The sequence below is a fragment of the Panthera pardus genome, unplaced genomic scaffold (genome assembly GCF_024362965.1).
Source record: "Panthera pardus isolate Hobbes unplaced genomic scaffold, ASM2436296v1 HiC_scaffold_6, whole genome shotgun sequence".
Taxonomy (NCBI): domain Eukaryota; kingdom Metazoa; phylum Chordata; class Mammalia; order Carnivora; family Felidae; genus Panthera; species Panthera pardus.
Window position 1 is genome coordinate 11,863,967 of NW_026526991.1, and position 26,815 is coordinate 11,890,781.

General features: G+C 44.3%; 1 protein-coding gene and 1 long non-coding RNA gene across 21 annotated transcripts in view; one reads left to right on the top strand and one right to left on the bottom strand.

Moving 5' to 3' along the window:
• The window catches only part of RBFOX2 (RNA binding fox-1 homolog 2), a 285,909-nt gene that overhangs the window by 43,256 nt on the left and 215,838 nt on the right, over positions 1-26,815 (top strand). Inside the window, exon 1 of one of the 20 annotated variants that reach the window (XM_019446762.2) lies at positions 185-302. The exons of 18 other annotated variants lie outside the window; for them this stretch is intronic. Coding sequence is in view for 1 of the 2 variants with exons in the window: in XM_019446756.2 (XP_019302301.1) it covers positions 23,702-23,743 (42 nt within the window). In the remaining variant the exon portion in view is untranslated. Of the gene's footprint in view, positions 1-184; positions 303-23,665; positions 23,744-26,815 lie in introns of those variants that run through there. One more of the 20 variants, XM_019446756.2, reaches the window with a different exon arrangement.
• On the bottom strand, positions 11,147-12,112 carry LOC109265502 (uncharacterized). The gene is made up of 2 exons (XR_002079224.2): positions 11,905-12,112; positions 11,147-11,301 (listed from the first exon to the last, which is right to left on the bottom strand). It is a non-coding gene; the product is annotated as an uncharacterized LOC109265502 (long non-coding RNA).

Consider the following 26,815-nt stretch of genomic DNA (forward strand, 5'->3'; position numbering starts at 1 on the left):
TACCTGGAAAGGAAGAGGGGAGAGTGGATGTCCCCAGCGGCGCAGTTGGCTGCTGGGTTAGAGTCCAGGAAGAGCCTGCTAGAAGCCTGGCAGTTGCAGGGCTGCAGGCCGGTGGGGGAGTGTGTTACCAAAGTATGTTTTTGAGATCTCCCATTGTTCCCAGCGCCTCGCTGAGGACTTCCTGGCTCCATTCGTCCCCAGACGAAGCCTGTAATTGGGAACAAACCGCCAGCCCTTCTTGCCAGCGGCTCTGAGGATAAACTGAGGAGAACTGGGGAGATGTGTCTTCTGAAGATTCTTGGGTACTGCACATATTCGTTGTTTTCTCTGGTAGCTTGTTGGGAGAGTGGAGAGGGGAAAAGGCAGGGGGAGTGGGAGGCAAAAAAGTTTCCCCCGAAAGACAGAAATCAAAAAAAGGAGCCCTGAAGAGCTGTTTGTGTTGAGAACCGGCGCTGGGAGGGGGGAGGGCTGTGGTGGTCGTGCAGGCTGTTCTCGATACTGTACTGCTTCAGGGGACGTGGCACTGATGATTATGCTTAGTTGTTGTTGTTGTTCTTCCCGTGGGATTGGTAGCTTTTCCTATTGTTGCGAATCTATTACCGACTGTTAAAGGGTGATTTTCTTTTTCTTTCTTTCTCTCAACATTTTAATTTTAGTTTTTGAGAGACAGAGACAGAACAGTAGTTGGGGAGGGGCAGAGAGAGAGAGGGATGCACAGAATCTGAAGCAGGCTTCAGGCTCTGAGCTGTCAGCACAGAGCCCAACGTGGGGCTCGAACCCACGAACTGTGAGATCATGACCTGGGCTGAAGTCAGACGCTTAACTGACTGAGCCACCCAGGCGCCCCTAAAGGGTGATTTTCTTCTGTAAATGTTGCACTCAAAATATCGGTCCAGTGTAGAGACCGTACCATGATTTCTCTTTAGATATCCTGGATCTTCAGACCTCAGATTACTGTCCAACCATTTCCTTTTCCACTGCCCACTTCCCGTTTCGTTCCGCAGTTCTCGTATGTGCCGCGTGACCTTTCATTCAGAGCCTGCATGCCTAGCACCGTGCTGGCTGTTGAGGGTATGGAAGGAGGCAGAGAGACATTCCCTGTCTTTGGGAGCTCAGTATAGAGGGGGAGGTGACTGACACCAGGCAGAGATGTAATGTGGGCTGTGCATTGAGAGCGTGAGTGAATGCTGAGATGGGGCAGAGGGTACCGAATCCAGCCGGGGCAGGGTGGGTGGCAGGGAACCGGGCCTGGGAGATGTAAGAGGAGTGACGTCACTGTGTGTTTAGACAGTAGAAGAAATAGGGAAATACTGGTTTAATGGATAGAACACAGGGTGGGGAGTTAGGACCCTCCCTTAGTGGTCTTTTTATGTGCAAAAGTACAGCAGCTTTTGGGGCACTTGGGTGGCTCAGTCGGTTGGGCGGTCGACTACAGCTCAGATCATGATCTCACAGTTTGTGAGTTCGAGCGCCGCGTCGGGCTCTGTGCTGACAGCTCAGAGCCTGGAGCCTGCTTCGGATTCTGTGTCTCCCCCTCTGGGCCCCTTCCCTGCTTGTGCGCTCTCTCTCTCTCTCTCTCTCTCACTCACTCTCTCTCAAAAATAATAAACATTAAAAAAAAATTACAGCAGCTTTCTTTGTTCCCCACTCCTGGCAGTGGATTGTCTATTCCTTTGAAATTATGTGGGTTGGAAAAGAATGGAAAGGAATGGGCCCACCTGCATGGGGGGAGAGGGAGGCATTAGGGATGTGGGTGTTTAAAAGCTCTCGGCATGACTGGCTATAAGCACAGATGGCTATTTGTGTTGCCATTATTGTAGCTCTTACGCCTGCATTTCCTTTCGCGTGGTGCTCTACAGGGATAATTGTGGGGTCCTAACTTCTGTCTCTTCCTGCTGCCAGCTAAAGTAGATGCTGATGTGTTGTGCATTACAGGGCGGACGACGACTTCTGTGTGGGCTGTCTTCTTAGCGCTGCCTTCAACTTTTGGGGCCCCTGCAGCATAAGGGGAAATCGTTGTTGTTGTTGTTGTTGTTGTTGTTGAAATCCGCATTGGTGAACACACGAGTACAACCAGATTTTAGCGAGGAACCGGCTTCTAAATGGAGCTAAAATGAACTTTGGAGAGCGCTTGGATTTTGAAAGTGTTAAATTGCAAGGGTTGGCATATCCAGGGAAAAGGTGATTTGGGAATCTGAGGAACTGGTCCTGTTCTGGGTAAAACTGAGGGGGATGAAAAAGAAGGAGGATGGGTTTGATGGCCGACCTGCCATTTCTGTGTGGCGTGACCTTGTCCAGGCCACCTTTCTCATCAGTGAACTGGAGCTCCTAACGACGGCCACGGAGTTGTTGTGACAATGAAACATTTATTATTCCATTTCTGAAGGCCTTTCACAGGGTTCTTTCCTGGTATTTCTGTCCCAGCAACATAGAATCACTTGCTGTTTCTTTCCCCTCTTTGCCTTCGGACATATCTTTTCTTGTATGGTTTTCACCTGCCCGCTCAGGAAATCTTCCACCAAGTAAAACACACATGAGTACACAAACCTGGCAAATTTGGGTTAATTATGTCTCGTTACTTCGATCTCGGCTAAATGGTGTTCCCCTTTCAAGGAAACTTTCCCCTTCCCACTCCTATCTGGAAGGTGTTCTTTCGATGATGTTCTGTAACACTCTTTTTGTTTATGTGTCTCCCTTGCCAAATTATGTGTTCTGAAGGCAATGATTATCATGCCTACTGTTGGGTTACTGCCGTGTAGCCCGTGCCCTCCTCCTTCCCTTCACTTAAATGATGTAGGATCTGAACCTGAGCTACTTGCAAAACTTAGGAGAACACCAGGAGGCACAGTATCCCCTCTGTCCCCAGTTGGTTTATAACTAGAAGAAAACCACTTAATTTACACATAATTGATGGTAAAACCCACTTCCTCTGGGAGTAAATTTGGCTTTCAGAGTCATCGAAGCAGGGAGCCTAGTAAACCTGATTCTTGGTGCTTTGGTAGAGCTTCAGACTTTTGCTGTTTTTCATACATAATAGTTGTTTTTCTGCTTTGAGTAGAAAACCACTAGAAATTAAGAGTATGATTTCTGGCAGTAGTCCAGAGTCAAAACTGGGCCAAACAGTTCTAATCTCACCGCAATCACTACTTGAGAAAAGGACCCCTTTAAACAAAATTTAGACTACCTCTGTGGATGATGCAAACCTAAGGAGAAGAATAGTTTGAGACTCCTCAAATATACTGGGATTACCCACGCCTCGTTTTTTTTCTTTAGGGCTGTTCAGCCCTTGGAGGAGTGTGTGTGTGTGTGTGTGTGTGTGTGTGTGTGTTCATAGGTTCACGAGACACAGACCTTTCACTTCCATGACCTAAACGCATCCCATTGTAGCCACTGGTCTATTTGTCCTGTCCGTCGCAAAGTGTGACCCTCTAAGGGGTCAGACAGAACTTAGGACAGAGTGAGGGCCAACATTCCCCGCGCAAGAAGGCCAACCGTGGCACCTGTAATCCTTTATTACTTTACAAGGCTGGCTATCTCTGTCAGGCCGAATTCCTCGAGCGCAGGCCTGGTCTGATTCTTTTTACATCCTCAGTGGTCAGCACACACGTTGGCCTGTCCCTCTGCAAACCGCGGTCACCTGTTTGGGGGACAAGGTGGCGTGGTGCCGTAGCAGAGATTGAAGGCCTTCAGGTTTGGCACGCCTCAGGGTGGGGCCAGCACTTGTTAGCTGGAGGACTTGGGGCCAGGTTTTCACTTTTCTGAGCTTCAGCATCAGCTTTTTTGTGAAGATCAACTCTGTCGTGCCCTGCATACTTCCTGGCATTGGAGGGCTATTATTTTTCATTTATTTTGAAATAACTTCACAATTAGAGAAAAGTTGCCCGAACAACAACTGAAAAAAACCAAAACCAAAACTCCCCAAAAGAGAAAAACTTTAAAAAGGCCTATGTTCTCTTTACTCAGATCTCCCAGTTGTTAGTATTTTATTGCGTTTGCTCCATTGTCCACTCTCTTTGTGTGTGTGTATACATGCATACTATTTACCATTAGTTTTTTAGTTTATTTATTTTGAGGAAGAGAGTGAGCGCGAGTGAACATGAGTAAGGGAGGGGCAGAGGGAGGAGAGAGAATCCCAAGCAGGCTCTGTGGTATCAATGTGGAGCCTGATGCGGGGCTCAGTCCCACAAACCGGGAGATCGTGACCTGAGCCGAAATCAAGAGCTGGATGCCTGCCTGACTGAGCCACCCAGGCACCCCTCTCTGTTATTATTTTTCGAGTTTTGAGAGCAAGCTGTGGATGTGATATCCCTTCACGGTGAAACACTCCAGTGCGTATTCCCCCTAATAAGACTGTCTTCTATAGCCAGCATATGCTCTCCAAATCAGGAAAGTGGTCCTCACCGGACCTCAGGCTCACAGCCTTAGCTGTGACAACTCCTTCCTGGACCAGCCACTTCTGTGATAGTTGCCAAATGGTGATTCTCTGTCTGTATTTATTAGTTGACATTCCACTCTAAAGAAGAATTTTCCCGGGGCACCTGGGTGGCTCAGTCAGTTAAGTGTCTGACTTCAGCTCAGGTCATGATCTCACACTCCGTGAGATTAAGCCCCGCGTCGGGCTCTGTGCTGACAGCTCAGAGCCTGAAGCCTGCTTCAGATTCTGTGTCTCCCCCTCTCTCTGCCCCTCCCCTACTCATGTTCTGTCTCTGTCTGTCTCAAAAATAAATAAAAACATTAAAAAAAAATTTTAAAGAAGAATTTTCCCTTCTCATTTGTTTATTTCTGTCAGCAGAGACTCATGTATCCTGTTTTGTTCAGTAGGTTGTAATAGGTTGCAATTCTATATTCTGATCCTTCAGCTGTCCTCAGTTTAGCCAGTGGGACCTGCTTTATGCTGGCTCCTTTGTCCTGTTGGCTTGACCCTGTCATTCATGGGACATTTCTTGACACGAGATTTTCCAGGCTTATCTTGGTTTTTTTTCCTGCTCTAGCCTTGGAATCAGCCATTTCCAAGGAGCCCTGCTTCTTTTAAATGGAGGATGGTAGTTAGAAACCAAAATCTGGGTGCTGAGATATACATATCGTTGCTGGGGTGTCACTGCCTCTAGGCTCTCTCAGCAGACAGTCAGAAAATATATTTATATATGTACACTCACATACCATATATGCATACATCTGTAACTATTTCTCTATTCCTATATGTGTGTGCAGATATGATGTGATGTTTGTATGTGTGTGAATATATATGTGTGTATATTATAGGTTTTATACTGTAAAATCATGAGTGTTGTATCATAAAACCAGAGTTCGTATATTGATAAGCCCATCTTAAGTCCAGCTAACCTCTTTCCAGTTTTGCAGCTATATTCTCAAGTAGGGAAAAACTTGGCTCCTCTTATCCTCAGTACATTTACTTATTTCATTTTACTTACCTGCTCAGTGTAACCAGTTTTCCAGCCATGGAGGTTGTCTCTCCCACCTTTGTACCCCACTCCTCATGGCTTGGAATCCTCAGTCACTGGGCCCTCTGACCTGGTTTTTGAGATGGCCTCCCTGCCTCATCATAGTCCTTCAGCTCCCCGAAACACTCTGTGACCGTAGGCTCTGGGCCTGCTGGCCTGTGCCTCTTTATAATTCCTCGTCCTCTGGCCCACCTGCATCTTCAGCTAACTCCTTTATGATGAAAGGAGAAGGCTGTTATTTTTTGAGGGAGACTTTTATGTTTTTTTGTTTCTTTATCAAAGTATAGTTTACGTGCAGTAAAGTTCATCCTTTGAAATACGCATACCTGTGAATTTTGACAAACATAGCACAGTCATGTAACGACTGTCACAGTCAAGACACAGAATACTTCGTTACCATAAAGAGTTCCCTTGGGTCCCCATCTAGTCAAGCCTTCTTCCCATCCCCAGCTGCTGGCAGTCACTTATCTGATTTCTATTCCTATGGTGTTTTGCCTTTTCTAAAAGGTCATATAGATGGAATTACTGTGTAGCTTTTTGAGTCTAGCCTCTTCCACTTTGTGTTCTTTTGAGATTCATCCGTCCCATTTTACATATTAGTGATTTGTTCCTTTTTATTATTGGTAGTTCCTTGTCGATGCATGTGCCACAATTTATTTTTCCATTCACCAGTTGATGGTCACTTGGGTTTTCAGCTTAATTCAATCATGAATAAAGTTCCAATAAATATTTCTGTGTATATGGTTTTTGTGTGGACATTTATCTTCATTTCTTTTGGGTAGATACCTAGGGGTGGGGTTGCTGGTCATATCTTAAGCTTGTTTAAGAAACTTCGGGGCACCAGGGTGGCTCAGTCGGTTAAGCGTCCAACTCTTGATCTCAGCTCAGGTCTTAATCTCAGGTCTTGAGCCAGCATTGGGCTCTGTGCTGGGCATGAAGCCTACTTAAAAAAAGAAAGAAAGAAATGGGAGGGGAGGGAAGAGAAGGGAAGGGAAGAGAAGAGAGGAAACTGCCCAAGTGTTTCCCAAAAGGCTTACCAGTTTTGCATTCCCGGCAGCACCGAATGTATGAGGCAGTCCCGGTTGCTCCACATCCTTTCCACTACCGGGTTTTGTCGATTTAAAAAAAAAAAAAATCTTGAATGATTCCAATAGGTTTGTAATGGTATCTCTTACCGGTTTTCATGATTATTTCCCTAAATATTAATGGTATTGAGCAGCTTTTCATTGGCATATTTGCCATCCATATTTCTTTGATGACGGGTCTGTTAAACCTTTTGCTCATTGTAAAAATCGGGTTATTTGTTGCCCTAATGAGCTTTGAGAGTTCTTTATGTATTCTTGTTACCAGTCCTTTATCAGTTAGATGTTTGCAAATATCTTTTCCCATTTCTGTAATTTTACATTGCAAATATAGCTTCTTTAGTGTGTAGAAAGGTTGGCCTGTTTTCCATATAGCCTTAATGCTGTGAATACCAGGAGAAATCTTTGTAAGAGGATGAATGTAGGCTTGAGGGGGGAGGTGGAGATCCCGGAGGATCTGGTGGAATTAACTGCCTCCTCCCAGTGACTTACTGAGGGTACTTGTTGAGGAAAGAAAGGAAGGACAGACTGAAAAATAAGAGGGGTGATAGTAGTGGCCAGAGCCTTTGGTGAGAGAATGGCTGCTAGAATTGTCCAAGCTAGAAAGACAAGGAGGACGAGAGGAGCCAGGGGGCTTTGGCATGGATTGTGTTGAAACTGTTGAACCTAGGGGCACCCGGGTGGCTCTGTTGGTAGAGCATCTACCTCTTGATACCGGCTCTTGTCGTGGATCTCGAGGTTGTATTATAGAGCCATGAGTGTTGGGCTCTGCACTGAGCATGGAGCCTGCTTGGGATTCTCTCCCCTTCTTTCTCTGTCCTTTCCCTTCTTGTGTGCATGCTATAAATGAATGAATGAATGAATGAATGAATAGAAGGAGAGAGGGGGAAGGAAGGAAGGAAGGAAAGAAAGGAAGGAAGAGTTGAACCTAGGTAAAGTCAAATGGGGAGCTTCACTGGGCAGGGAAGAGGCTCAGCAAGGGATTGTGGCTTTCTGAAGATTATGGGGACTGTGAAGTGGCAGAGCTGGGACTTAAATTAAGATTTTTAAGAACAGTTGTGAAGAAGGGCCTCAGCGCCTAAGAAACTAGAGTTCAGACCAGGCTGGGGTGACAGGGTTTTGTCATTATGTGTGTCTTCTACATAATTTATAATCATTCTTCCTGGGGCGCCTGGGTGGCTCAGTCGGTTAAGCGTCCGACTTCAGCTCAGGTCGTGATCTCGCGGTCCGTGAGTTCGAGCCCTGCGTCGGGCTCCGTGCCGACAGCTCAGAGCCTGGAGCCTGTTTCAGATTCCGTGTCTCCCTCTCTCTCTGACCTTCCCCCGTTCATGCTCTGTCTCTCTCTGTCTCAAAAATAAATAAACGTTAAAAAAAAAAAAATCATTCTTCCTGTGTGGTCTCAATATTTAGTATAATATAGCAAAACTGGGTTTACAGCAGAATTGGTGGTTAGATTGGTAAGAAAGAGTTTGACTATACCTCCAATTGAAATGTATTTTGAGTTAAACAGAAAACACTAGAAATCAAATAGGAATGCATTTTTTGGCACAAGAATGTTTGGTTCTGACACCAAAGGGGAAAAGATACTAAGGAGAGTAAGAGATCATAGATCTGGCTTTTGCTGTTATAATTCGCTATGAAAATACTAACTCTCAAGGTTAAGATTTACTGGAATTGGAATTGCCTTTGTATAATAACACTTTTTTAATGTTTATTTATTATTATTGAGAGACAGAGCATGAGCAGGGGAGGGGTAGAGAGGGGTGGAGACACAGAATCTCAAGCAGGCTCCAGGCTCTGAGCTGTCAGCACAGAGCCCGAAGTGGAGCTGGAACTCACGAACCGATCCGAAGTCAGACGCTCAACCGACTGAGCCACCCAGGTGCCCTGGAATTGCCTTTGGATTAAAAGAGAATGATGAAAGGAAATCTCTGGAAAAATGTGATAAACATAGTTATTTTTATTGGATACCTAGTCTGATTCAGGCACTGTGCTGGGCTCCTTGGCATTACATTTTCCTGATCCTTCCATAACCTTGCAAGAGTGTTTGGTGATACTACATTCCTGTTTTATTGAGAGTCCAAGAAATTAAATAACATGTCCAGAGTCATAACTAGTTAAGGGATTGAGCTGGGATTCATCTCTAGGCCTGGGTGGCACCAAAGCTTGGTCTGTTCTCACTGCCCTGGGACTAATCATGGTGCCCTCTGTAGACCAGCATTCTCCCACGTGGTTTCTTACCAGTTCACTCATTACAAGAGAGGTATAGAAATTGCTTGTGAGCGTTGAGAAACTTTTGTAGCAATTTGATAGAGAAATTTTATGAGTATCAAACCTAATAATAACAAGTTTGGGCTTGTCTTTTGTATGTCTTTGTTTCTTAAAATTTCCTTTTTTTTTTTTTTTTTTTTTTTTTTTTTTTTTTACCCCTAGTGATTCTTTTTCTTGCATTTTACAAAAGTACCATTCCATGATGGATTGGAAGCTTAAGAAGAACAGAATTGCTGCAGGTTGTTAGAGAAGCCCTCCCCGTCCCACGCTTTCTCTGGTTTTGAAATCCTTGAATCAGCGTGCAGTTTGCTGGAGCATTTCGGCTGACTCAGAGTTCCGAATGACAGGGGGGACTGGGTCAGAGAAAGGGAATAAGGCAGTAGGGAAAGGCGAGGATCTAGGGAAGGAATCTTCGGGAGAAGTCTCCAAACTTTGCCCTCCAGTGGCAGCTGTAAGGGTGAGTCCGGGTTCTCTCCTAAAATGAGGAAGCGTCCCGTGCCTCCTTTGGTCACATGTAGTGTCCGGATTGTGGTCGTCTTTCTGTTGAGTCCTGACTTGCTATTCGTTACTCCCCGCGGCGATGCTGGTGTTGTAGAGGGGGACAAATACAGGAAAAGGAATTGATACGAGTAAAGTTAACTGGAGGTAGAAATTCCAAAAATACTCCTTTTCTCTGCTCACAACCACACACACAGGAACACGTACCTTGAAGCATTTTCCCTTTAAGGAAAAGCCTGCAGTTCTTTGGCAGGGCCAGGAGTTTTGATTGGCCCCCTCCACTGCTGTTTGCCATGAAGAATCCTGCCCGGTCCAGTTGTGTTTAGAGCTGGTCTGCGAGCGAGCCGAGCTGCCAAGTTCTCTGGGCCGAATTTGAAATGTATTAGTGTTCAGGGAGCGGGCCGGGTGCCTCTGATGCGCCTCCTACAGTTCAGCTTGGCTGTTTCTGGAACCCCATGTGGGAGACTCTTACTTCTCTCTGAATGCCTTTGAAGTCTTGCCAGTTTAGGGAGGGGGGAGGTGTAACTCACTGAAGGGGCATGTTTTTAGGGAGCTTCCCCACATGGGATACGCCATGCAGTGGTGCGGGAGAAGCGCTAACCCGGATGGGAGACTAGGCAGAGCCGGCTCAGTTTTATAGGATTATTTGTCTCTCCACTTCTAACATGTGAAACGACACAACAGGCCCTCTAAGAACCAGACCCCTGCTTGACCAGTTTTAGTTATGGAGGAAACCCGACCTGAGATAAAGGCAGCTACCCCGCGGTGTGCGCCTCTTGCCAGAAACCTTACATGTGCTAGGAGCGAATTCCTGCCCTTCTGGTTGTGGCTGCGGGCGTGGCCCAAGGCAAGGCTGGGGACGGGCAACAGTTCTAGTCGCAAACCTTTTACTTGCTCAGCTGGTTCTTAATCCCTGCAACCCAGCCTCGGGTCAAGAATTTGTTCCATAGGTACAGCCAGTTGTGGTGGCTTGCATAGCTCCTGTGTCGGGGACAGCCTAGGCTGGGGGTGATTTGCGTAGATCTGCTTCTCGAAGCTCTGTAGATGTAAACTTACTTAACATTTATGGAGCCCTGTGATAAATTCAGGTGGTTTACAATGCCAGCCTTCAAATTTGAACTGCTCTGTGTCTTTCCAATAGATGAGACATTTCCTGAGGATAGGGTACTTTCTGATTCATTCTTTCTTCCTTCCTTCCTTCCTCTTTCTTTCTTTCTTTCTTTCTTTCTTTCTTTCTTTCTTTCTTTCTTTCTTTCTTTCTTTCTTTCTTTCTTTCTTTCCTCCTTTCTTTCAATTCCCCAGAGAATCTAGCCTTCTTGGTAGATTCAATAAATATTGGTTGAGATCAGTTAAATAAAGAAGACGCTTCTGAGCGCAAAGAACAGAGTTGTATTTCGGTGGTTTATTTGTGAATTGAACTCTCCCGGTCTCTGTGCCACATGTCTCTGATATCAGGTTGCCGGGCCCAGATGACCAGCCTGGTACTTGCCTTTGCCGTTTTACCCCCTGCCGTGGTTATGATGTCGCCAGGCAATAGGAGCACAGGGAACGTGGCTTATAGAAGTGTGCTAGCTGGCAGGCCCTGCCCATTCTCCATGGGCCATCACACACCCAACACCTTTCTGTACGGTCTTTGCGGGCAAAAGAAAACTGCCTTCAAGTGCTGACTCCTAGGTGAAGCCGCTGGCTAGTTGTGGACGTAGGCTTATTTTTGTTAGGTGTGTGGAATTGGAGGGGGTAGTGGTGCTGGGAGTAATCTTACTGAGTCTGCCATACCCACCCCCCACCCCCCCCCCCCGCCCCATGTTTTGCCAGTGAAAAACAGAGACCCAGAAAGGTTACATGGTTTATTCTTAGCCACGTGGCTACTTCATGGCCATCAAGACTGTTCTCTTGGTCTCCCAGATCTTAGCTCTAGGCATTTACCACACTACTGGAGAAGTCTTAAGTCTTGGTTTTTGTAGAAAGCTTCGGTGAAAATCAGATTCCTGCAGAAGCAAATATTGGCAGTTTAACTTAGGAATGTGAGTAGGAAAACGTCCCTTTTGAATCCTAGGAGAATTATCCCAGAGTTTGTCTTTCTACGCTTTGCATGATGTAGAAGACAGAACAGAACGAAAAAGTTTCATAAAGGATCCGCTTCGTTCAATGCAGAAAAAAGTAGGCCACTTTGAATTCCTAAAAATAACATTAAAAAAAAAAAAATCCCAGAATTGTGTAAAGAGGTATTTCAGTTGCACGAACGCTGTAATTTTCTGGGGGTTCCTGGGCCCGGGGAGGATGTTAGCCCTCTGAATGCTTTATGACTCTTTTGTTTGAGGGGACCTCCGAATGGGAGATGGAGAAATGTGCTCCGAAGGGTGATTTGGGGGGAAGGGATGAGAAAGTTGCGGGCGGGAAAAGCTCAGCTCAGTGGTTTTAGGGAGTTTTCATTTCATTTTATGTTTTTAAAGGCAAGGCCTGCTAGGAGCTTGGTCCTAACTGATTCCAGATGGGCCTGCTACAGTACAAAGGTTTTCAGTGTGTTTGGGATGGGGCAGACCAAGAGGGCCCCCCGAGCGCTTCCTGTGCAGCCCTGCGATTGTACTCACCTAATCAGAAACAGCCCTGCCTGCTGGGGCTCGGGGACAGCCATCTTGGCTTCTCTTTGTGCCCCGTTGTGCGAACTGCCCTTTCCTCCTGTTTGGTGCACCTCCGCATTCTCTTCTCCTTTCCTGTCTGATCTCTTCTCCATTTGTTCACAGGGAGCCGTGTGTGTGTGTGTGTGTGTGTGTGTGTGCGCGTGCGTGCGTGCGTGCGCCCGCGTGTGTGTGTGTGTGTGTGTGTTTCGTTCCTCCCTATTCCTTGTGGGGTAAGAGCTGGGAGGAGGGGAGAGGAGAAAAGGAGGGGGGAGGAAGGAGGAGGGTAGAAGGGCCAAATTAAAGGCAGATGCTGAAAGACTTTCTTCCTGGACCCGGGACGTATTTGCGGGAAATGGGTATTGGGAACATGAGAATGTGAAGCAGATTTGGAAGACCAAGCCACTATTCATTGATTCATTGATTCATTCATTCGTTCATTTTCTCCCCCCCTTTCCTCACAATCCTGCACTCTTTCCAAAAGGTTCAGAACACTGCAGGTAGATTGTTTGTTCACATTATAAACCGAGTTATCGCTGGCCCTTTCTGGTTAAAGGGCGGGTTTGGCAGTGATTTTCAACCCAGTAGGAATAGAAAGGTGTTTTGCACTCCGAGCCCAGCCTTGTTGCCAAGGGAGCATGCCTTCTGTGCCCTGATGGCTGTTGAATTTGGCCAGCTTCTCAGCTGTTGCAGGTGCTCTGCTGAGTGTAAGAGAGGATTTTCGGTGACGCTCTGCTGCCGGGACAATGAATTGTTCTTACGGGCCTTCCAGACTCCACCAGGGATATATTTTATACCTAAATTTGATCTTCTGTTTTGGCACAGATGCCTCTTAGACTGAGGGTATGCTTGGTGATTGAATCTCAGTCTTTTGGATCTAGCTGATGGTTGCAGAATGTGGTCCCGGGGTTTTGTCTGGGTCCCTGTAGTTTTATTCTGATCCATTTGGCTATTGTATTCATGTGGTTGCATAAATGCGAATTTATTCAGATAGAATATGGACAAATACTATGTAGGCATAAAGTTCCCAGCGACATAGGTTTGTTTTGCTGACCTGTCTGTACTTTTCAGTGTCCCCTTTGCCCTCGTGTAAGTATGGTGATCGCACTTTTCCCGCCGAAACAAATGTGTGGAATATATTGTCCAATGAAAAATTTTCACGCTGTTTCTAGTCTTTTTTTTTTTTAATGTTTATTTAGTTTTGAGACAGAGAGACAGAGTGCGAGTGGGGGAGGGGTAGAGAGCGAGGGAGACACAGAATCTGAAGCCGGCTCCAGGCTCCCGAGCCATCAGCACAGAGCCCAGTGCGGGGCTCAGACCCATGACCTGGGAGATCATGACCTGAGCCTAAGTCAGATGCTTAACCGAGTGAGCCGCCCAGGCGCCTCTTTATGCTGTTTCTAGATAGTGAGGTTGTCTGGGAGATACAGTTTGGAAATGGAAATAATATGAATTTCTGGGATAATCTGATGTTAGTGGGAATAATGGATGAGTGTTTAAAGTTGGGATTAAAAAAAATTTTTTTTTTCAAAGTTTATTTATTTTTGAGAGAGAGAAAGAGACAGAGTGTGAGCAGGGGAGGGGCGAGAGAGAGAGGGAGACACAAAATCTGAAGCCGGCTCCAGGCTCCGTGCTGTCAGCACAGAGCCTGATACGGGGCCTGAACCCATGAACTAACTGTGAGGTCATGACCTGAGCCAAAGTCGGACGCTTAACCGACTGAGCCACCCAGGAGCTCCTAAAATTGGGATTTCTTAAGCTAGGTCACACGGTTACCCTTCTTATGAGTGAGCCTTAGCAATATGACATTGAAGCTAACAGAGAATTACCTGATGTTTTTAACCATCAGCTGCTTGTAATAATGTTCTCAATTAACCAGTAGTGTCTTTCTTCCTTCTTCACTTTATTTTTTAAAATCGCCCTTTAGGCAGGAAGGGAAGGCAGCTAAGGTGTGTTTGTTTGTCTTTTGAGTGGCTATTATTTGCCAAGTATCAGACTCCTCCATTACCTCCCTTAATTTGTGGTGTGGTGGCCTTAATCTGGTTTGCAGAGGAGGAAACTGCACTGGCCCAGTGTCACACAGGCCAGTGTCATAGACGGCTTCAACCCATTATATTCTGGATCCAAAGGTGGTATATGTGCTCTCACACTCTGAGTTCCATAGAAGTCCTAAACTCTTCTCCGAAAAAGAATTTCTTTTCTAAGGGGAATGTAGTGGTTAAGCTTTTGTAAAGATCATGTAAAACTTACTGTCGACTTCCCTTTTTAGGCGTGCTGATTTTCTGCCTCAGACATATAAAAGCTGATACCGGAGAGAGGAAGGAGGTGAACCATTTAATTATAATGCCTGTTTATAGAGAGGCTTTGAGCCTCCAAAAGTTGCTTTCTTTAAAATCGAAATTTTTATTGGGATAATTATAGATTCCCATGCAGTTGTACAAGAGCCACTTGTGAAAGGGTAGAAAGGCAGAGGTTCTGATTCAGACACCTTTGCTCATCCTCGAAGGCAGGGTGGAAGGAGAGGACAGGAGGCCCTCTAGAGACCTCCGCTCCACCTTAGCAGCTCTTTGCTGTCTTTGGGAGGCACTTTTGCTGTCAGCCCCGTACGGAGAGAGGCCCTCAGTTGTAGTTTCTAGTTCAGGGAGGCCATCCCGTGAACTCTTGATTTGCTTGAGCCGAGGCAGCATTCAGAATGCAGGGATAGATTGGAGGTAGAGGCGGCCTTAGAAATTGGAAGAGTGAGTTGGAATTGCTAGAGGGGAATCAACCAGGCATCTTTGGTTGGGATCACCAGGAAGACTCCTTTCGTTGTTTTTCCAGTGGTTAGAAGTCATCTTCTGAAGGAGGCCTTCTTTAACCTAAAGTACATTCACCCAATTTTCTTTGACATTTACCATGATTTAGAACTACTTATTTATGTGGTACAATGTTTTTGTCTGCTATTTGACTAAACTTCACGAGGGCAGGGACTGTGTCAGTTTTCCACACTGTATACGTGGTCCCTAGATTATGGGACCATAGTTAAATATACAGAACATAAAAGTTGGTTGAATGAATGAATACCATGGGAAATTGTGGTTCTTGTTAAAGAGCTCAGCTCTTGGCTGGTCAAGCCTTTGCCTATTATTTTGGGTCAGAGGAATGACTGAAAATTTTCTGGATAAAAGAATTTTAATCTCATAGATTTTTTTTTTTTTTAATCTTGTAAACAAGGTAGTAAACTATTTTATCTTGAGGTCTTCCCTTAAATTCGGCTGATGGATTTTGCATTATTTCAGAAAATATGCTTAAGGCCTAGAAGCCCAGCCTGTGAAGCATCTGGTCTACTTTGACCTCTAAAATGAGCAGACTTGTTCTTTTCCCTCCTGCTCTACATGTTTAGAAGAGTAGCACAATTCTATTTTGAGGCTCGTTACAAAATAGAATAAAGAAAACTCTGACTCTGGTTTAAAAACTCTCTGCTCATCTGAATTGGTTTAATGACTATTCTTTACTTTAACCCCTTCAACTTCTCATCCCAGAATCGACCTTCCTAAATTTACCTCTCATAAAGGGGTCATATATATTTGATTCCTAACTCACTGAGACTCTTTTTATTCTACTTCTTTTTGTTTAAAAAGAAATTTTTTTTTAATGTTTATTTGTTGAAAGACAGAGACAGAGCACAAGCGGGGGAGGGGACAGAGAGAGAAGGAGTCACAGAATCCGAAGCAGCCTCCAGGCTCCGAGCTGTCCCGCACAGAGCCCGGCGCGGGGCTCACACTCACAAACCACGAGGTCATGACCTGAGCCCAGGTCAGACACTTAACCGTCTGAGCCACCCAGGTACCCCTTTTTTTGGTTTTTAAAGGTAACCTTTCTCTCCAAGAGCAGGAAGAAAAGGATAAGTAATTATGGGTAAGAAATTTGGAAAACATTGAGGGAAAAAAAATGTATGTTTGGGTGGGTGTGTGAGAATTTGTGTGTATACATGTGTATTTTTTTCCTTCTCTGCTCCACTCTTCTCTAGCTAGGATGAGATTTTTTTTATTTCGGGAAAAATTGCATAATTTCCAGACTCAGCTGTCTCTTTTAGGTAGTTAGGCTATAAAATACTGAATTTGTAGCTGTTATCTTATTAAGATCTTAGGTATACTCTTAGGAAAATTGGTAAATGATGTGGTTTTCAGGTGTGTGTATTGAAGAGGCAGTAGCAGTAATAACGTAATGCCTTGGTCCTGCTGTTCCTTATTGAAATAGAAATTTGCTTGGAGAGCTCAGGATGGTGGAAGATGATTTATTATTTTTGAGCTCTGATGTCAGAATCCTCCCAGCTTATATTTGAGTGTCATTCACTTAGGACAGGGATCTCACATACCATTTTTCTCTCCTATAGCACCTGACTCAGTTCTGGGCAGCAGGAGGGCTTAATGAATTTAATTTAGTGTGATCTTGCTTAATTCATAGATTGTTTGAGTTGGTTGATCTGTTTGGTGGAAGAAAACCTCCCTTGTTTATATACACATACATGATGTGCCTGGGAATTTCAAAAAATACACATTTCAGATGCTACTTTATTAAAAGTTTCTAGAGGAAAACTGCGAGAATATATCTTCATGATATTCTGTACTTGAACCAGGACATAAATACTGTCTATCAAGGGAAAAAGTGATAGCTTGTCTACATTAAAGTTAGGAATACGTATTCATTAAAAGACACCATTAAGAAAGTAAAAAGGCAAACGTCAGAATTCAGGAAAAGATATTTGCAATATAGGTATCTGGCCGGTATCCAGAATATATAAATAACTCCTACAAATCAATATATAAAAGAAATCTTATCAGTCAGGCTTAGAACAACCCAGTAAAAAAAATGCGCAGAAGATTTGAATAGGTACTTCACGAAAGATCATATCCAAGTGCCCAAAAAGTAGTCAGTATTATTAATCATCAGAGTAAAGCAAATAACCACAGTGCGATGCTACTATACTAACTCCAGAACGGTTAAAATGAAAAACGCGGACATCTCCAAGCATTAGTGAGGTTGTTCAGCATTAGGAACACTCACGTACTGCTAGTGGGAATGTAAATTGGTACAACTTTGGAGAACTGGCATTTGGCAATATGTGCCAAAGCTGAACCAGTTGCCGGCAATTCCACTCGTTTTATACCCAACAGAAATGCGTACAAATGTGCACCAAAAGACATGTACAAGAATATACAGAGCAGCTTTTTTAGTAATAGCCTCAGGCTGGAAATAACACAAGTGCCTTTCAATATTACTGAAATGTTTTTCAATAAATGATGATACATTTATGCAATGGAGAGCTTTACAGTGATGACAATGGATGGGACCATTGCTATACTCGACAGATGGATCAGTTTCACAAATATAATGTGGGCTGAGAGAAGCCAGCAGAAGAGAGTATATGACGTGTGATTGACTCCATTTATACAAAGTTCAGAAACAGGCAGAGTAAATCTATGGTGTTAATTAAAGTCATCGTTGTGGCTGATGGGAGTGACTTTGCAAATGCGTGAGAGGGGCTTCTAGAGTGGTGGTAGTTTGTTGCCTAGATGCTGGTTACCTGGGTGGGTTCTCTTTGAGGAAATTCATGGCCCATTAGCCATTTCTGTGTATGTATAGTCACTTCACTAAAAGGTTTGCTTCAACATTAGATTCGACTTTTGTTCAGGGAATGCTGCAGCTGGTAGATAGCTTTTCCCTCATATGCATGCGAATCCTTTGCCCGGCAAAGCTGGTCGAATGTGGGTGTGCACCTACATTTAGGCGTTTCGTGTTAGGGCTGCTGTGTGGGCCATGAAAATTCTTTTGTTCATCTCAGCTTGCTTGTCCCATATTCACAGTAAGTTTCAGACATCAGTGGGAAAGGGAAATTGGTGAATACACTGCACTGATGAGTTCTCAAACCAGTTCTCTGAGACGAATAAGGAAACTGCTTCATAGGGAAGCAAATTTGGATTTTGCTCTGTAGACAGAAGAACCTCTCCATTAAGGTTTCTCAGCCACTACAAGTGTCATTTTCAGAAGAATGCACTTCATTTGGACCTTTTTTTTTTTATAATTGAGATATAGTTGATGTATAATATTAGCTTCAAGTGGACAGCCTAATGATTCAGTACCTGTGTATATTGTGAAATGGCCACCGCAGTAAGTCTGTTTAACATCCATGACCACATATAGTTATGCCTTTTTTTTTCTTATGAGTGAGAACTTTTTTTTTTAAGTTTATATGTTTATTTTTAGAGAGAAAGAGAGAGAGTGGGAGGGGCAGAGAAAGAGGGAGAGAGAATCTCACGCAAGCTCTGCAATATCAGTACAGAGCCCAGTGTGGGGCTTGAACTCATGAACCGTGAGATCATGACCTGAGCCGAAATCAGGGGTCTGATGCTTATAACCAACTGAGCCACCCAAACAACCCCCCTCTCCCTACCCTTCTTTGAAAATTTATTTACGTGATGAGTGAGAAATTTTTAATGTTCATTTATTTTTGAGACAATGCGAGAGACAGAGTGCAAGCAGCGGAGGGCAGACAGAGGGAGACACAGAATCTGAAGCGGGCTCCATGCTCTGAGCTGTCAGCCCAGAGCCTGACGCGGGGCTCGAACTCACGAACTGTGAGTACATGACCTGAGCTGAAGTTGGATGCTCAACCGACTGAGCCACTCAGGTGCCCCGAGTGAGAACTTTTAAGATCTGTTCTCTTAGTGGGATACCAGGCTGGCTCAGTTGGTGGAGCCTGTGACTCTTGGTCTCGGGGTCATGAATGTGAGCCCCACATTGGGTATGGTTTACTTAAATAAACTTAAAAACAAACAGATCTACTCTCAGCAACTTTCAGATATACAGTACAGTATTATTAACTATTTTCCCTATGCTGTATATTACATTCTAATGCGTTATTTATTTTGTAACTGGAAGTTTGTGCCTTTTGACCACCTTCACCCATTTTGCCCACTCCCCATACCCCACTTCTGGCAACCAGTCTGCTCTCTGTATGTAACAGTTTGCTTCTCCTCCACCCCACTTCTGGTTTCACATGTAAGTGAGATTATATGTGATTTGTCTTTCTCTGTCCAACTTATTTCACTTAGCTTAATGCCCTCAAGGTCCATTCATGTTGTCACTAACAGCAGGATTTCCTTCTTTTTATGACTGAATAATATTCCATTGTATATATACACACTTTCTTTGTCCGTTCATCTGTCAGTAGGTACTTAGATTATTTCTTTGTCTTGGCTGTTATAAATAATGCTGCAGTGAACATGGGCTTCATGGGCTTATTTTTATTAAAAATTTTTTTAAACACTTACTCATTTTTGAGAGACAGAGACCGAGCGTGAGTAGGGGAGGGGCAGAGAGAGAGGGAGACCCAGAATCCGAAGCAGGCTCCAGGCTCCGAGCTTTCAGGACAGAGCCCGACTCGGGGCTCGAACTCACAAACCGTGAGATCATGACCTGAGCTGAAGTCAGACGGACGTTTACCGACTGAGTCACCCAGGCGCCCCTGCAGATATCTTTTTGAATCAGTGTTTTTGTTTTCTTTGGATAAATACCCCCAGAAGTGGAATTCCTGGATCATATGGTGGTTTGATTTTTAATTTTTTGAGGAACCTCCATACTGTTTTCCATAGTGGGTGAACCAATTCAGATTCCTGCCAACAGTGCATGAGGGTTCCCTTTTCTCATCATCCTTACCAACCCTTGTTATCTTTTTGATAATAGTCATTCTAGCAGATGTGAGGTGATATATCCTTGTGGTTTTGACTTGCATTTCCCTGATGGTTAGCAATATTGAGCACATTTTTATGTATCTGTTGGCCATCTGTATGTCTTTGAAAAAATGTCTGTTTACATCCTCTGCATATTTTGTAATTGGATTGTTTGTTTGGTTATTGAGTTGTATGAGTTCTTTATATATTTTGCATTAACCCCTCATCAGATATACAATTTGTAAATATTTTCTCCCATTCTGTAGGTTGCCTTTTCATTTTGTTGATGATTTTCTTTGCTGTGCAGACGCTTTAAAATTTTTTTTAAAAACTATTTATTTTTGGGAGAGCACAAGGGAGGGGGGGCAGAGAGAGGGGGACAGAGGATCCGAAGCAGACTCTGTGCTGACAGGCTGACAGCAGCGAGCCCGACGTGGGGCTCGAACTCACAAAACATGAGATCGTGACCTGAGCTGAAGTTGGAGGCTCAACTTAATGAGGCACCAAGGTGCCCTGCTGTGCAGAAGCTTTTTATTGACCCTTATTTTTATCATGGAAACTATAAGGAGAAGAACTCTCCACATGGTATTAAACCAACCCCCATGGAAGTCTAACTCAAAGTAAGTGTTTTAGGAAAATCTAACCTGGATGAGGTAGAAAATCTAAAAGATGTTGCCTTGCCTTCTCTCAGCTGGCCGTATCTCTCAATTCTCAGCCTGGCCTTAGCAAAATACTTGAAAGTTCTCCTAAGTTTGCTTTGTTCTCTCATGACCATACCTTTGTAAATCTCTTCTCTCTCTTCCTGGAAGGCCCTGACCTGCCTCATTTACCTCAGCGAACTCCTGGGGCTCGTTCTTTATGGCACCTTCTAGAGTTAGCCATTTCGTCTCGTGGACCCTTAACCGTACCCGTATACACCTCTGCTGTGTCACATAATACACTTAACTCTGTTTATTTGTCCTCCAGTGCTAGCCTTTTGAGCTGGCATGTGGTAGGTACACAGTAAATATTGAAAGAAAAGATGAACAATTGGGCATGTGTTCTGAAAGACAATCGCTACTTTCTAAAGAATAAAAGCCAGTTATAATATTTTGACATCAGTAGATATATGCTCACAATTTCTTTTCAGGAGTGATACTTTGCATTAATTTCTCAGTAAAACCCGGGGTGTATATTTACAACAGGGTGCATATTGTGGCAAGAGGAGAGAGATGCTAACTGGTTCACATGGGTACCAGACACATGACCTTGGCCTCTTTAGCGTGGTTCTCTAATCAGCTGATTTAATTTTAGTGGAATCCCTGGAGAAATACTTTGAAATGCTCTGGTTCTATATGCAGAATTTAGAAATCATAAATCTAATGTATAGATCCTGACTGCATTAGGGTTTATGGATTAAAAACCAGCAGATGACACTGTGGGCATTAGGACATTATGACTGGACCAGTGTAGGCATTAGAAGAGTGATGATTTTGTTCATCTCAAATATTATAAAATTAAATTCTATAATATGTTATCTGAAGTTTTGTCATTTCTCTTCAGCATGTAATTTCTCAAGCCAATTTTAATTTAAAAAGATCTGAGTAGAATCATTGCCATTTGTCCAGAAGTTTAGAATAATAGGATTAGAATAATAAAGTAATAAGTATTGAGCGCCTGCTTAGGGTTTAATTGTCAGAAATATGTGAAAAGTATAATTTTGCTCTTGATGTCGAGCAATATATTGATGATACGTTTCATGGATGACATCAGAAACCACAGATACGAAATGATTTTTAAATGTCCCTTTCCAGCCTCAACTGTCTATAAATAGGAGGCCAAGTAGAAAAAACACAGGCTTTGGAGTCCAACAGATCTAGGTTAAAATCTTGGCTTTTTAAAACATTAAATAATGAGTTATATAATCTTGGTCACGCTGACGTCTCCGGAACTCTAGTTTCCTCATTTGCAAAGTGAGATAAGAAGGTATACCACTTGCAGATTTTCGGTTTTGAGAATGAATGACAACCCCTATAAAACTTCCCGGGCACGTCGTAAGGGCACCTAACGCCGGTATGAATGAAACGAGCAGGTAAATAAATAGAGCTGTGTTCATCGCAGTGGCCCACTTAGCCCGGACCCTTGTGGGTGGCTTTCCTGATGATAACTAACATAAACCAAGCTCAGTAATTGATTGGAGGGGCATCTTGGAAACTGTGCTGCACTCTTCCCGTTGTAGCGTAAGGTGACTGACCTTCTGTTTGATTTGAAGAGTGTTAAAAAGGTCTTTTAGAAGAGTGTTCATCGTAGCTCCTGGAGCCATCTGACCCCAGGAAGGTGTATAAGGAAGGGTTTCACCCACGGGTGGCTCGTTAGGAGTCCATAAGAGGTGAGCTAGGAGAGCACGTAGCTCAAGGATGGGCTAATGCGGCTGAGTTCCTTCTCCTCTCCTTCCCCCAGAATGTGGCTTTCCGTTTGTTAGCAAATACTGCATCCTTTTCCACAACAGTTGTAAAGCCTATTCTGGATGCCTGTGCGTTAACTAGTGGGCCTTTGGGACTTTGACTTGCCTAAATGTTCCAAATTGTTTAAATTCTGTTTAGGGTCAATGACTACTTATTTTACGAAATCATTTTCCTTTCATGTCTGTTTTTTTGGCTGCAGAATTGGTGCCCTGGAGCTGAGTCTTTGCCCTGCAAACCGAAAATATAATTTTCCTGGGTGTGTCTTATTTTAATCGACTCCCTTTCATACTACAGGGCTCTGACCTGCTTGGAGCCTTTCCTACTTGGTTACAATTGATGCTTTGTCCTTTGGAGTCATATAGGACGTAGCCACTGGGTTGATTCCGTGTTGAGCTGTCAAATGTGGCTCCGAAAAAGGATTACCTTCCTAGAATGGGCAGGGGGCAGCTGAGCTGGAAAATGGGGCCCTGGCTCGTATATGTAGTTGTCATTTAGGGAGAATGAGCAGCGGTTTCAAAATGAGACTTAGGGACTAAGCAGAGAAAAAGTAGGGGTAGCTCCCGGTGAGCACTAGTCAGAATTGGCTGGTGTGTGAGGGGAGTATAGCTGGACTTTACCAGAAGTAGACGCTGTTTGGGGAACTCTCTGTGGCTTAAGAAATGATGCATGTTTTGTGGCATATTTGTGCTTCTGGAAGGACAGTTTTCTAGAAGTTCATGTTCTTCCTCTGGGGCTTATTAATTTCTGTTAATATCCACAGGAATTTCACTGCTAATGATGTCGGCTTACTCTTTATTTATTCAGTCTCTCTTCGGCCGAGGGACTTCCAACTACTTTACATTAATTTTGTCAGTAATTCTTATAACCTCCCTGTGTGGGAGCTACTTGTAGATGAGGGATGTGAGAACTGGCTCCAGTTTACCTAGCAGGTCAGTCCCTGGGATGGAAAATTGGACCCAGGATTTGTGGTTCCAGGCTTAGCGTGTTTCCTCCGGGGGAGGAAATAATACTGAGCAAACAGCAAGAGAATCTGGTTGTACGAGTTGAGAGATTTCTGCCTTTACGCACGGGGTTCCCAGTCCGTGGCTCGGGACGGAAGCAGGCAGCAGTCTGATGCTCGGTACATGAAATGTCCCAACTGTTTTTTTGACTGGTGCATACTTTTATTTTTGTTCTTTTTTTCCCCCCTCTCCTGGGAGGAGAGGCGGGTGTGAGAATTTTCTGTGTACCAACCTTAGGTGCGGGGGCAGTCTGGCCGTTTGAATGCTCAGCAGGAATTGCCATTTGCTTTTGGGTTGGGGGCCAGGAGGTCAAGCAGCCGCTTTAGGGTGGGGTTGAGAGGCTCGTGGACTGTAGGAAGAAGGACGTTTCTCTGTATTCTCTTAGTCATAGGACTCTGAATCCCAAGTAGCTAAATTTAGCTCAGGTTCCTGTTGAAAGCATCATTTTGGGGGGGGGGGGGCGGGCGGTGGGGGGAAAACGGAAAACCTTTTTGTGTATCCTGCTCCATGAAGCCAATAGGGAAGCAGGAGGAGGTGAGGTTGCCATGGAGATGGTAGCTGTGTGCAAGGGGAGAGCAGCAGGGTTTAGAATTCCAGGAAGGAAGAGAGAGTGATGTCATCAGATTCCATGGACCAGCCCAGGAACCCCTGTGAGGTTGGTGGGGAGTCGGGTGTGCGTGGGGGGTGGTGGAGTGGGAGTTTGTGCAGGGGAATTGTGGCTTCAGTAAGGTGTGGGGAGTCCAGTTCAAGCAGAGAGGTTGGTTGTGTGGAATTGTGCTGATCTGCATTAATGCCTGCTTTTTAAAAATCTGTAAAGCATTCTGAATTTGCAGAATATTTTCTTTGTTGCAAAAGGACGTATCCGTTTAAAGAAGGAGCTAATCTAGATGTAGAAATGGTATCTTTCTGTAGTTCTGTTCCCTGTAGTTGTGTGTGCCTTTATTCCTTGTATGTGAGGCTGTTTGTGCACACATTTTGGATATGTAGTTGCCTTTGTATGATGCCTTTTATGGGGCTGCATGCAGCTAAATGCTTCATTAATGCCTGATTATCGTATTTATTTTTCTGTGGCTGGGTGTGTATAAATAAAACGTACTTCTTATGTAAAAAAAAAAAAAAAATTGAAAGAGAATCAAAACAGTTGCTTTTGCAGCAGGAAGGAGAACTGCATGCTCCAAGACAGTCATTCTGAACATATGCTGCGCGTTCGCATTGCTAGTGAAGGGCAAACGTGTTTCTTTTGGAATGACTGAGAGGCTCTTTTTTTTTTTTTTTTTTTTTTAAACAACTCTAACAGAATCTGTGCATCCAAACGAGCAGTGCCCTTCAAAATAGTCGCTTTGGCTCTGGTGATACAGACATTGCGCAAAACATAAAGAACTCTCATTTGGAATCAGCTTCAGAGATGAGAGATAAGGAGAGCATTCTCCATACCTAACACCGAATTTTTTATTTAAAAAAATAACCTAGTTGCTCAGATGAGGTTTCTTCACAACTGGCTTTTCCCCATGTGGGGTTGTCAAAAAATCAAATCTGTGTGCAAATGACAAGCTTTTATCCCAGTTAAAGATATTTCAAGCCCTAGATGTAGGTTCTGAAGGTATTTTCGGTTGCAGATAAAGAGCTCTTAGATTGTTTAGTTTAGCAGGTGGCAACGTTTTGAATGATGGCAGCATCTGAGGAATGAGAGCAGAGCCTTCCTAGGGCGACATCTTCTGAGGTGACCCATTTGGATTTATTTGTTCAAGAGTGTGTTAAAATCCGTGACGTTACCATTGGGTAATGTGGGAAGCAGCATTCTGTGGCGCGTGTGAGAGCACAGACTCTTTGGAATCAGATTGGCTCAAGCCTTGAACAAACCCTGTTCTGCTACTTCCCGACTGACCTTGGACAAATGACAAGTGACAGTCCCGTGGTGTGTTGGTTTCCTCATGTATAAACGGGAATAATAGTGCTAGAAGTACCCACCTGATAGTGTGGAGCTTAGGGGTAAGTAAGCTGATATTTAAAGCACTTAGACCTATTGGCTGCGTTCTCAATCGATGCTTGCTCTAGTTATGGTCATTCGTAAGTATGCATTTCTTTGAACTACGGAGCGATGAGGTAGAAGGTCCCATACACCGCTGCATGTCGAGGAGTGGGGGGAGGGGCGGCAGCAATCTACAGTTTTTAAAGGATTCCCAGAGGATTCTGACGATCAGCCAGATTTGGGGACCGCTGTTTGGGTGTAATCTATTTTGAGTGTGGTCCAAACACCAGTAGCTTCATCATTTCCCCGGAGCTTGTTAGAAGTGCAGACTTTCAGACGCCACCCCAGCCCCACTGCATCAGAATCTGCATTTTTAACCAGATAATCCGACAGTGACCTGTATGCGCATTAAAATTTAAGAAACACTACTTCTACCAATGGGAGTGATTGGGCGATTACTGCATTTTAAAGGTGAATTCTCTCTCAGTTATTCCCATTGGTGGAAGAGAAGCAGTCTAGCCAGGCTGCTGTGTAGATGAGCGTGCACTTTACCTCCCCTACTGCTCGGCCTAGGGATGAATGCTTTTCTGGGCTGAGTCACCGCGTACCATACAGGGAAGAGCAGAGTTAGAACTGTGGCTCTGGCCCTACCATTTACTGGCTGTTTGGCCTTGGTCCAGTCATTTACCCTCTGTACATCTCAGCCTCTTCACCCGGTAACGGAATCATCCCTAGACCACGAAATACTGTGTAGAGAGTATCTAGCACATTACGGTGCCTGCGTGTGTTAGTGCCTTGCCCCCGCCCCCCCCCCTCAACCTTCCAGTGATGATCCGTGTGGTAGTTCTGTCCCTCGGAAAGGGCCACCAGTTGTGACCTAATTCCGTCCTCTCTTGTCCTCCCAGCTATCTCAAGCATCGAGTTGTATGACAAAACCGTAGGGATAGTTTTCTTTCCTACTTTGTTCTACAAAATACGTTTTACTTAATGGAGACTGTTACCCAAGAGGGCCGGAAGAAGAGCTATAGGAGGTCCTCTGAGTAGTTGAGCTGGTGCAGGAATCAAGGTATGATGAGATCTGATAGAGGCAGCTCTTTGATGAATTCTTAATAGTTGACCATATGTTTAAAACAATAACATTTGTGCTTAAAAAAAAATGCCATGTAGAGCTGTCTGGGGGGCTCAGTAGGTTAAACATCTGACTCTTGATTTTGGCTCAGCTCATGATCTTGTTGTTGTGAGATCAAGCCCTGCGTTGGACTCTGTGCTGAGTGTGAAACCTGCTTGGGATTCTCTCTCTCTCTCTCTCTCTCTCTCTCTCTCTCTCTCTCTCTCTCTCTCCCTCCCCCTCTCTCCCTCTCTCCCTCCCTCCTCCCTCCCTCCCTCTCTCCCTATTTCTCTGCCCCTTCCCTGCTCCTGCTCTCTCTCTTTCTTCCCTCTCTCACTACCCCCCTCCCAATAAATACATTAATGAACATTAAAAAAACCCAAAAAATTGTATAGAAAAAAGTACATAAATTCAGGTGGCTTCATTTGAGGTCCATTAGATCACTTCTAAGCAAGAATTAACATGGCGGTTATCAGAAGATCATTGAATTGAAAAGTAAGGAGAATCTTTTTTTTTTTTTTTCCTAACTAGGGTATCCACACAGTAAGAGGAAGTTCAGGGACTTGCTCTGGGGATGCCAGAAATAGATGGCAGAGAGTTTAGGTCAGAGGATCGGCCGCTGTGGCCAATAAGGCATTGGAAGCAGGAGC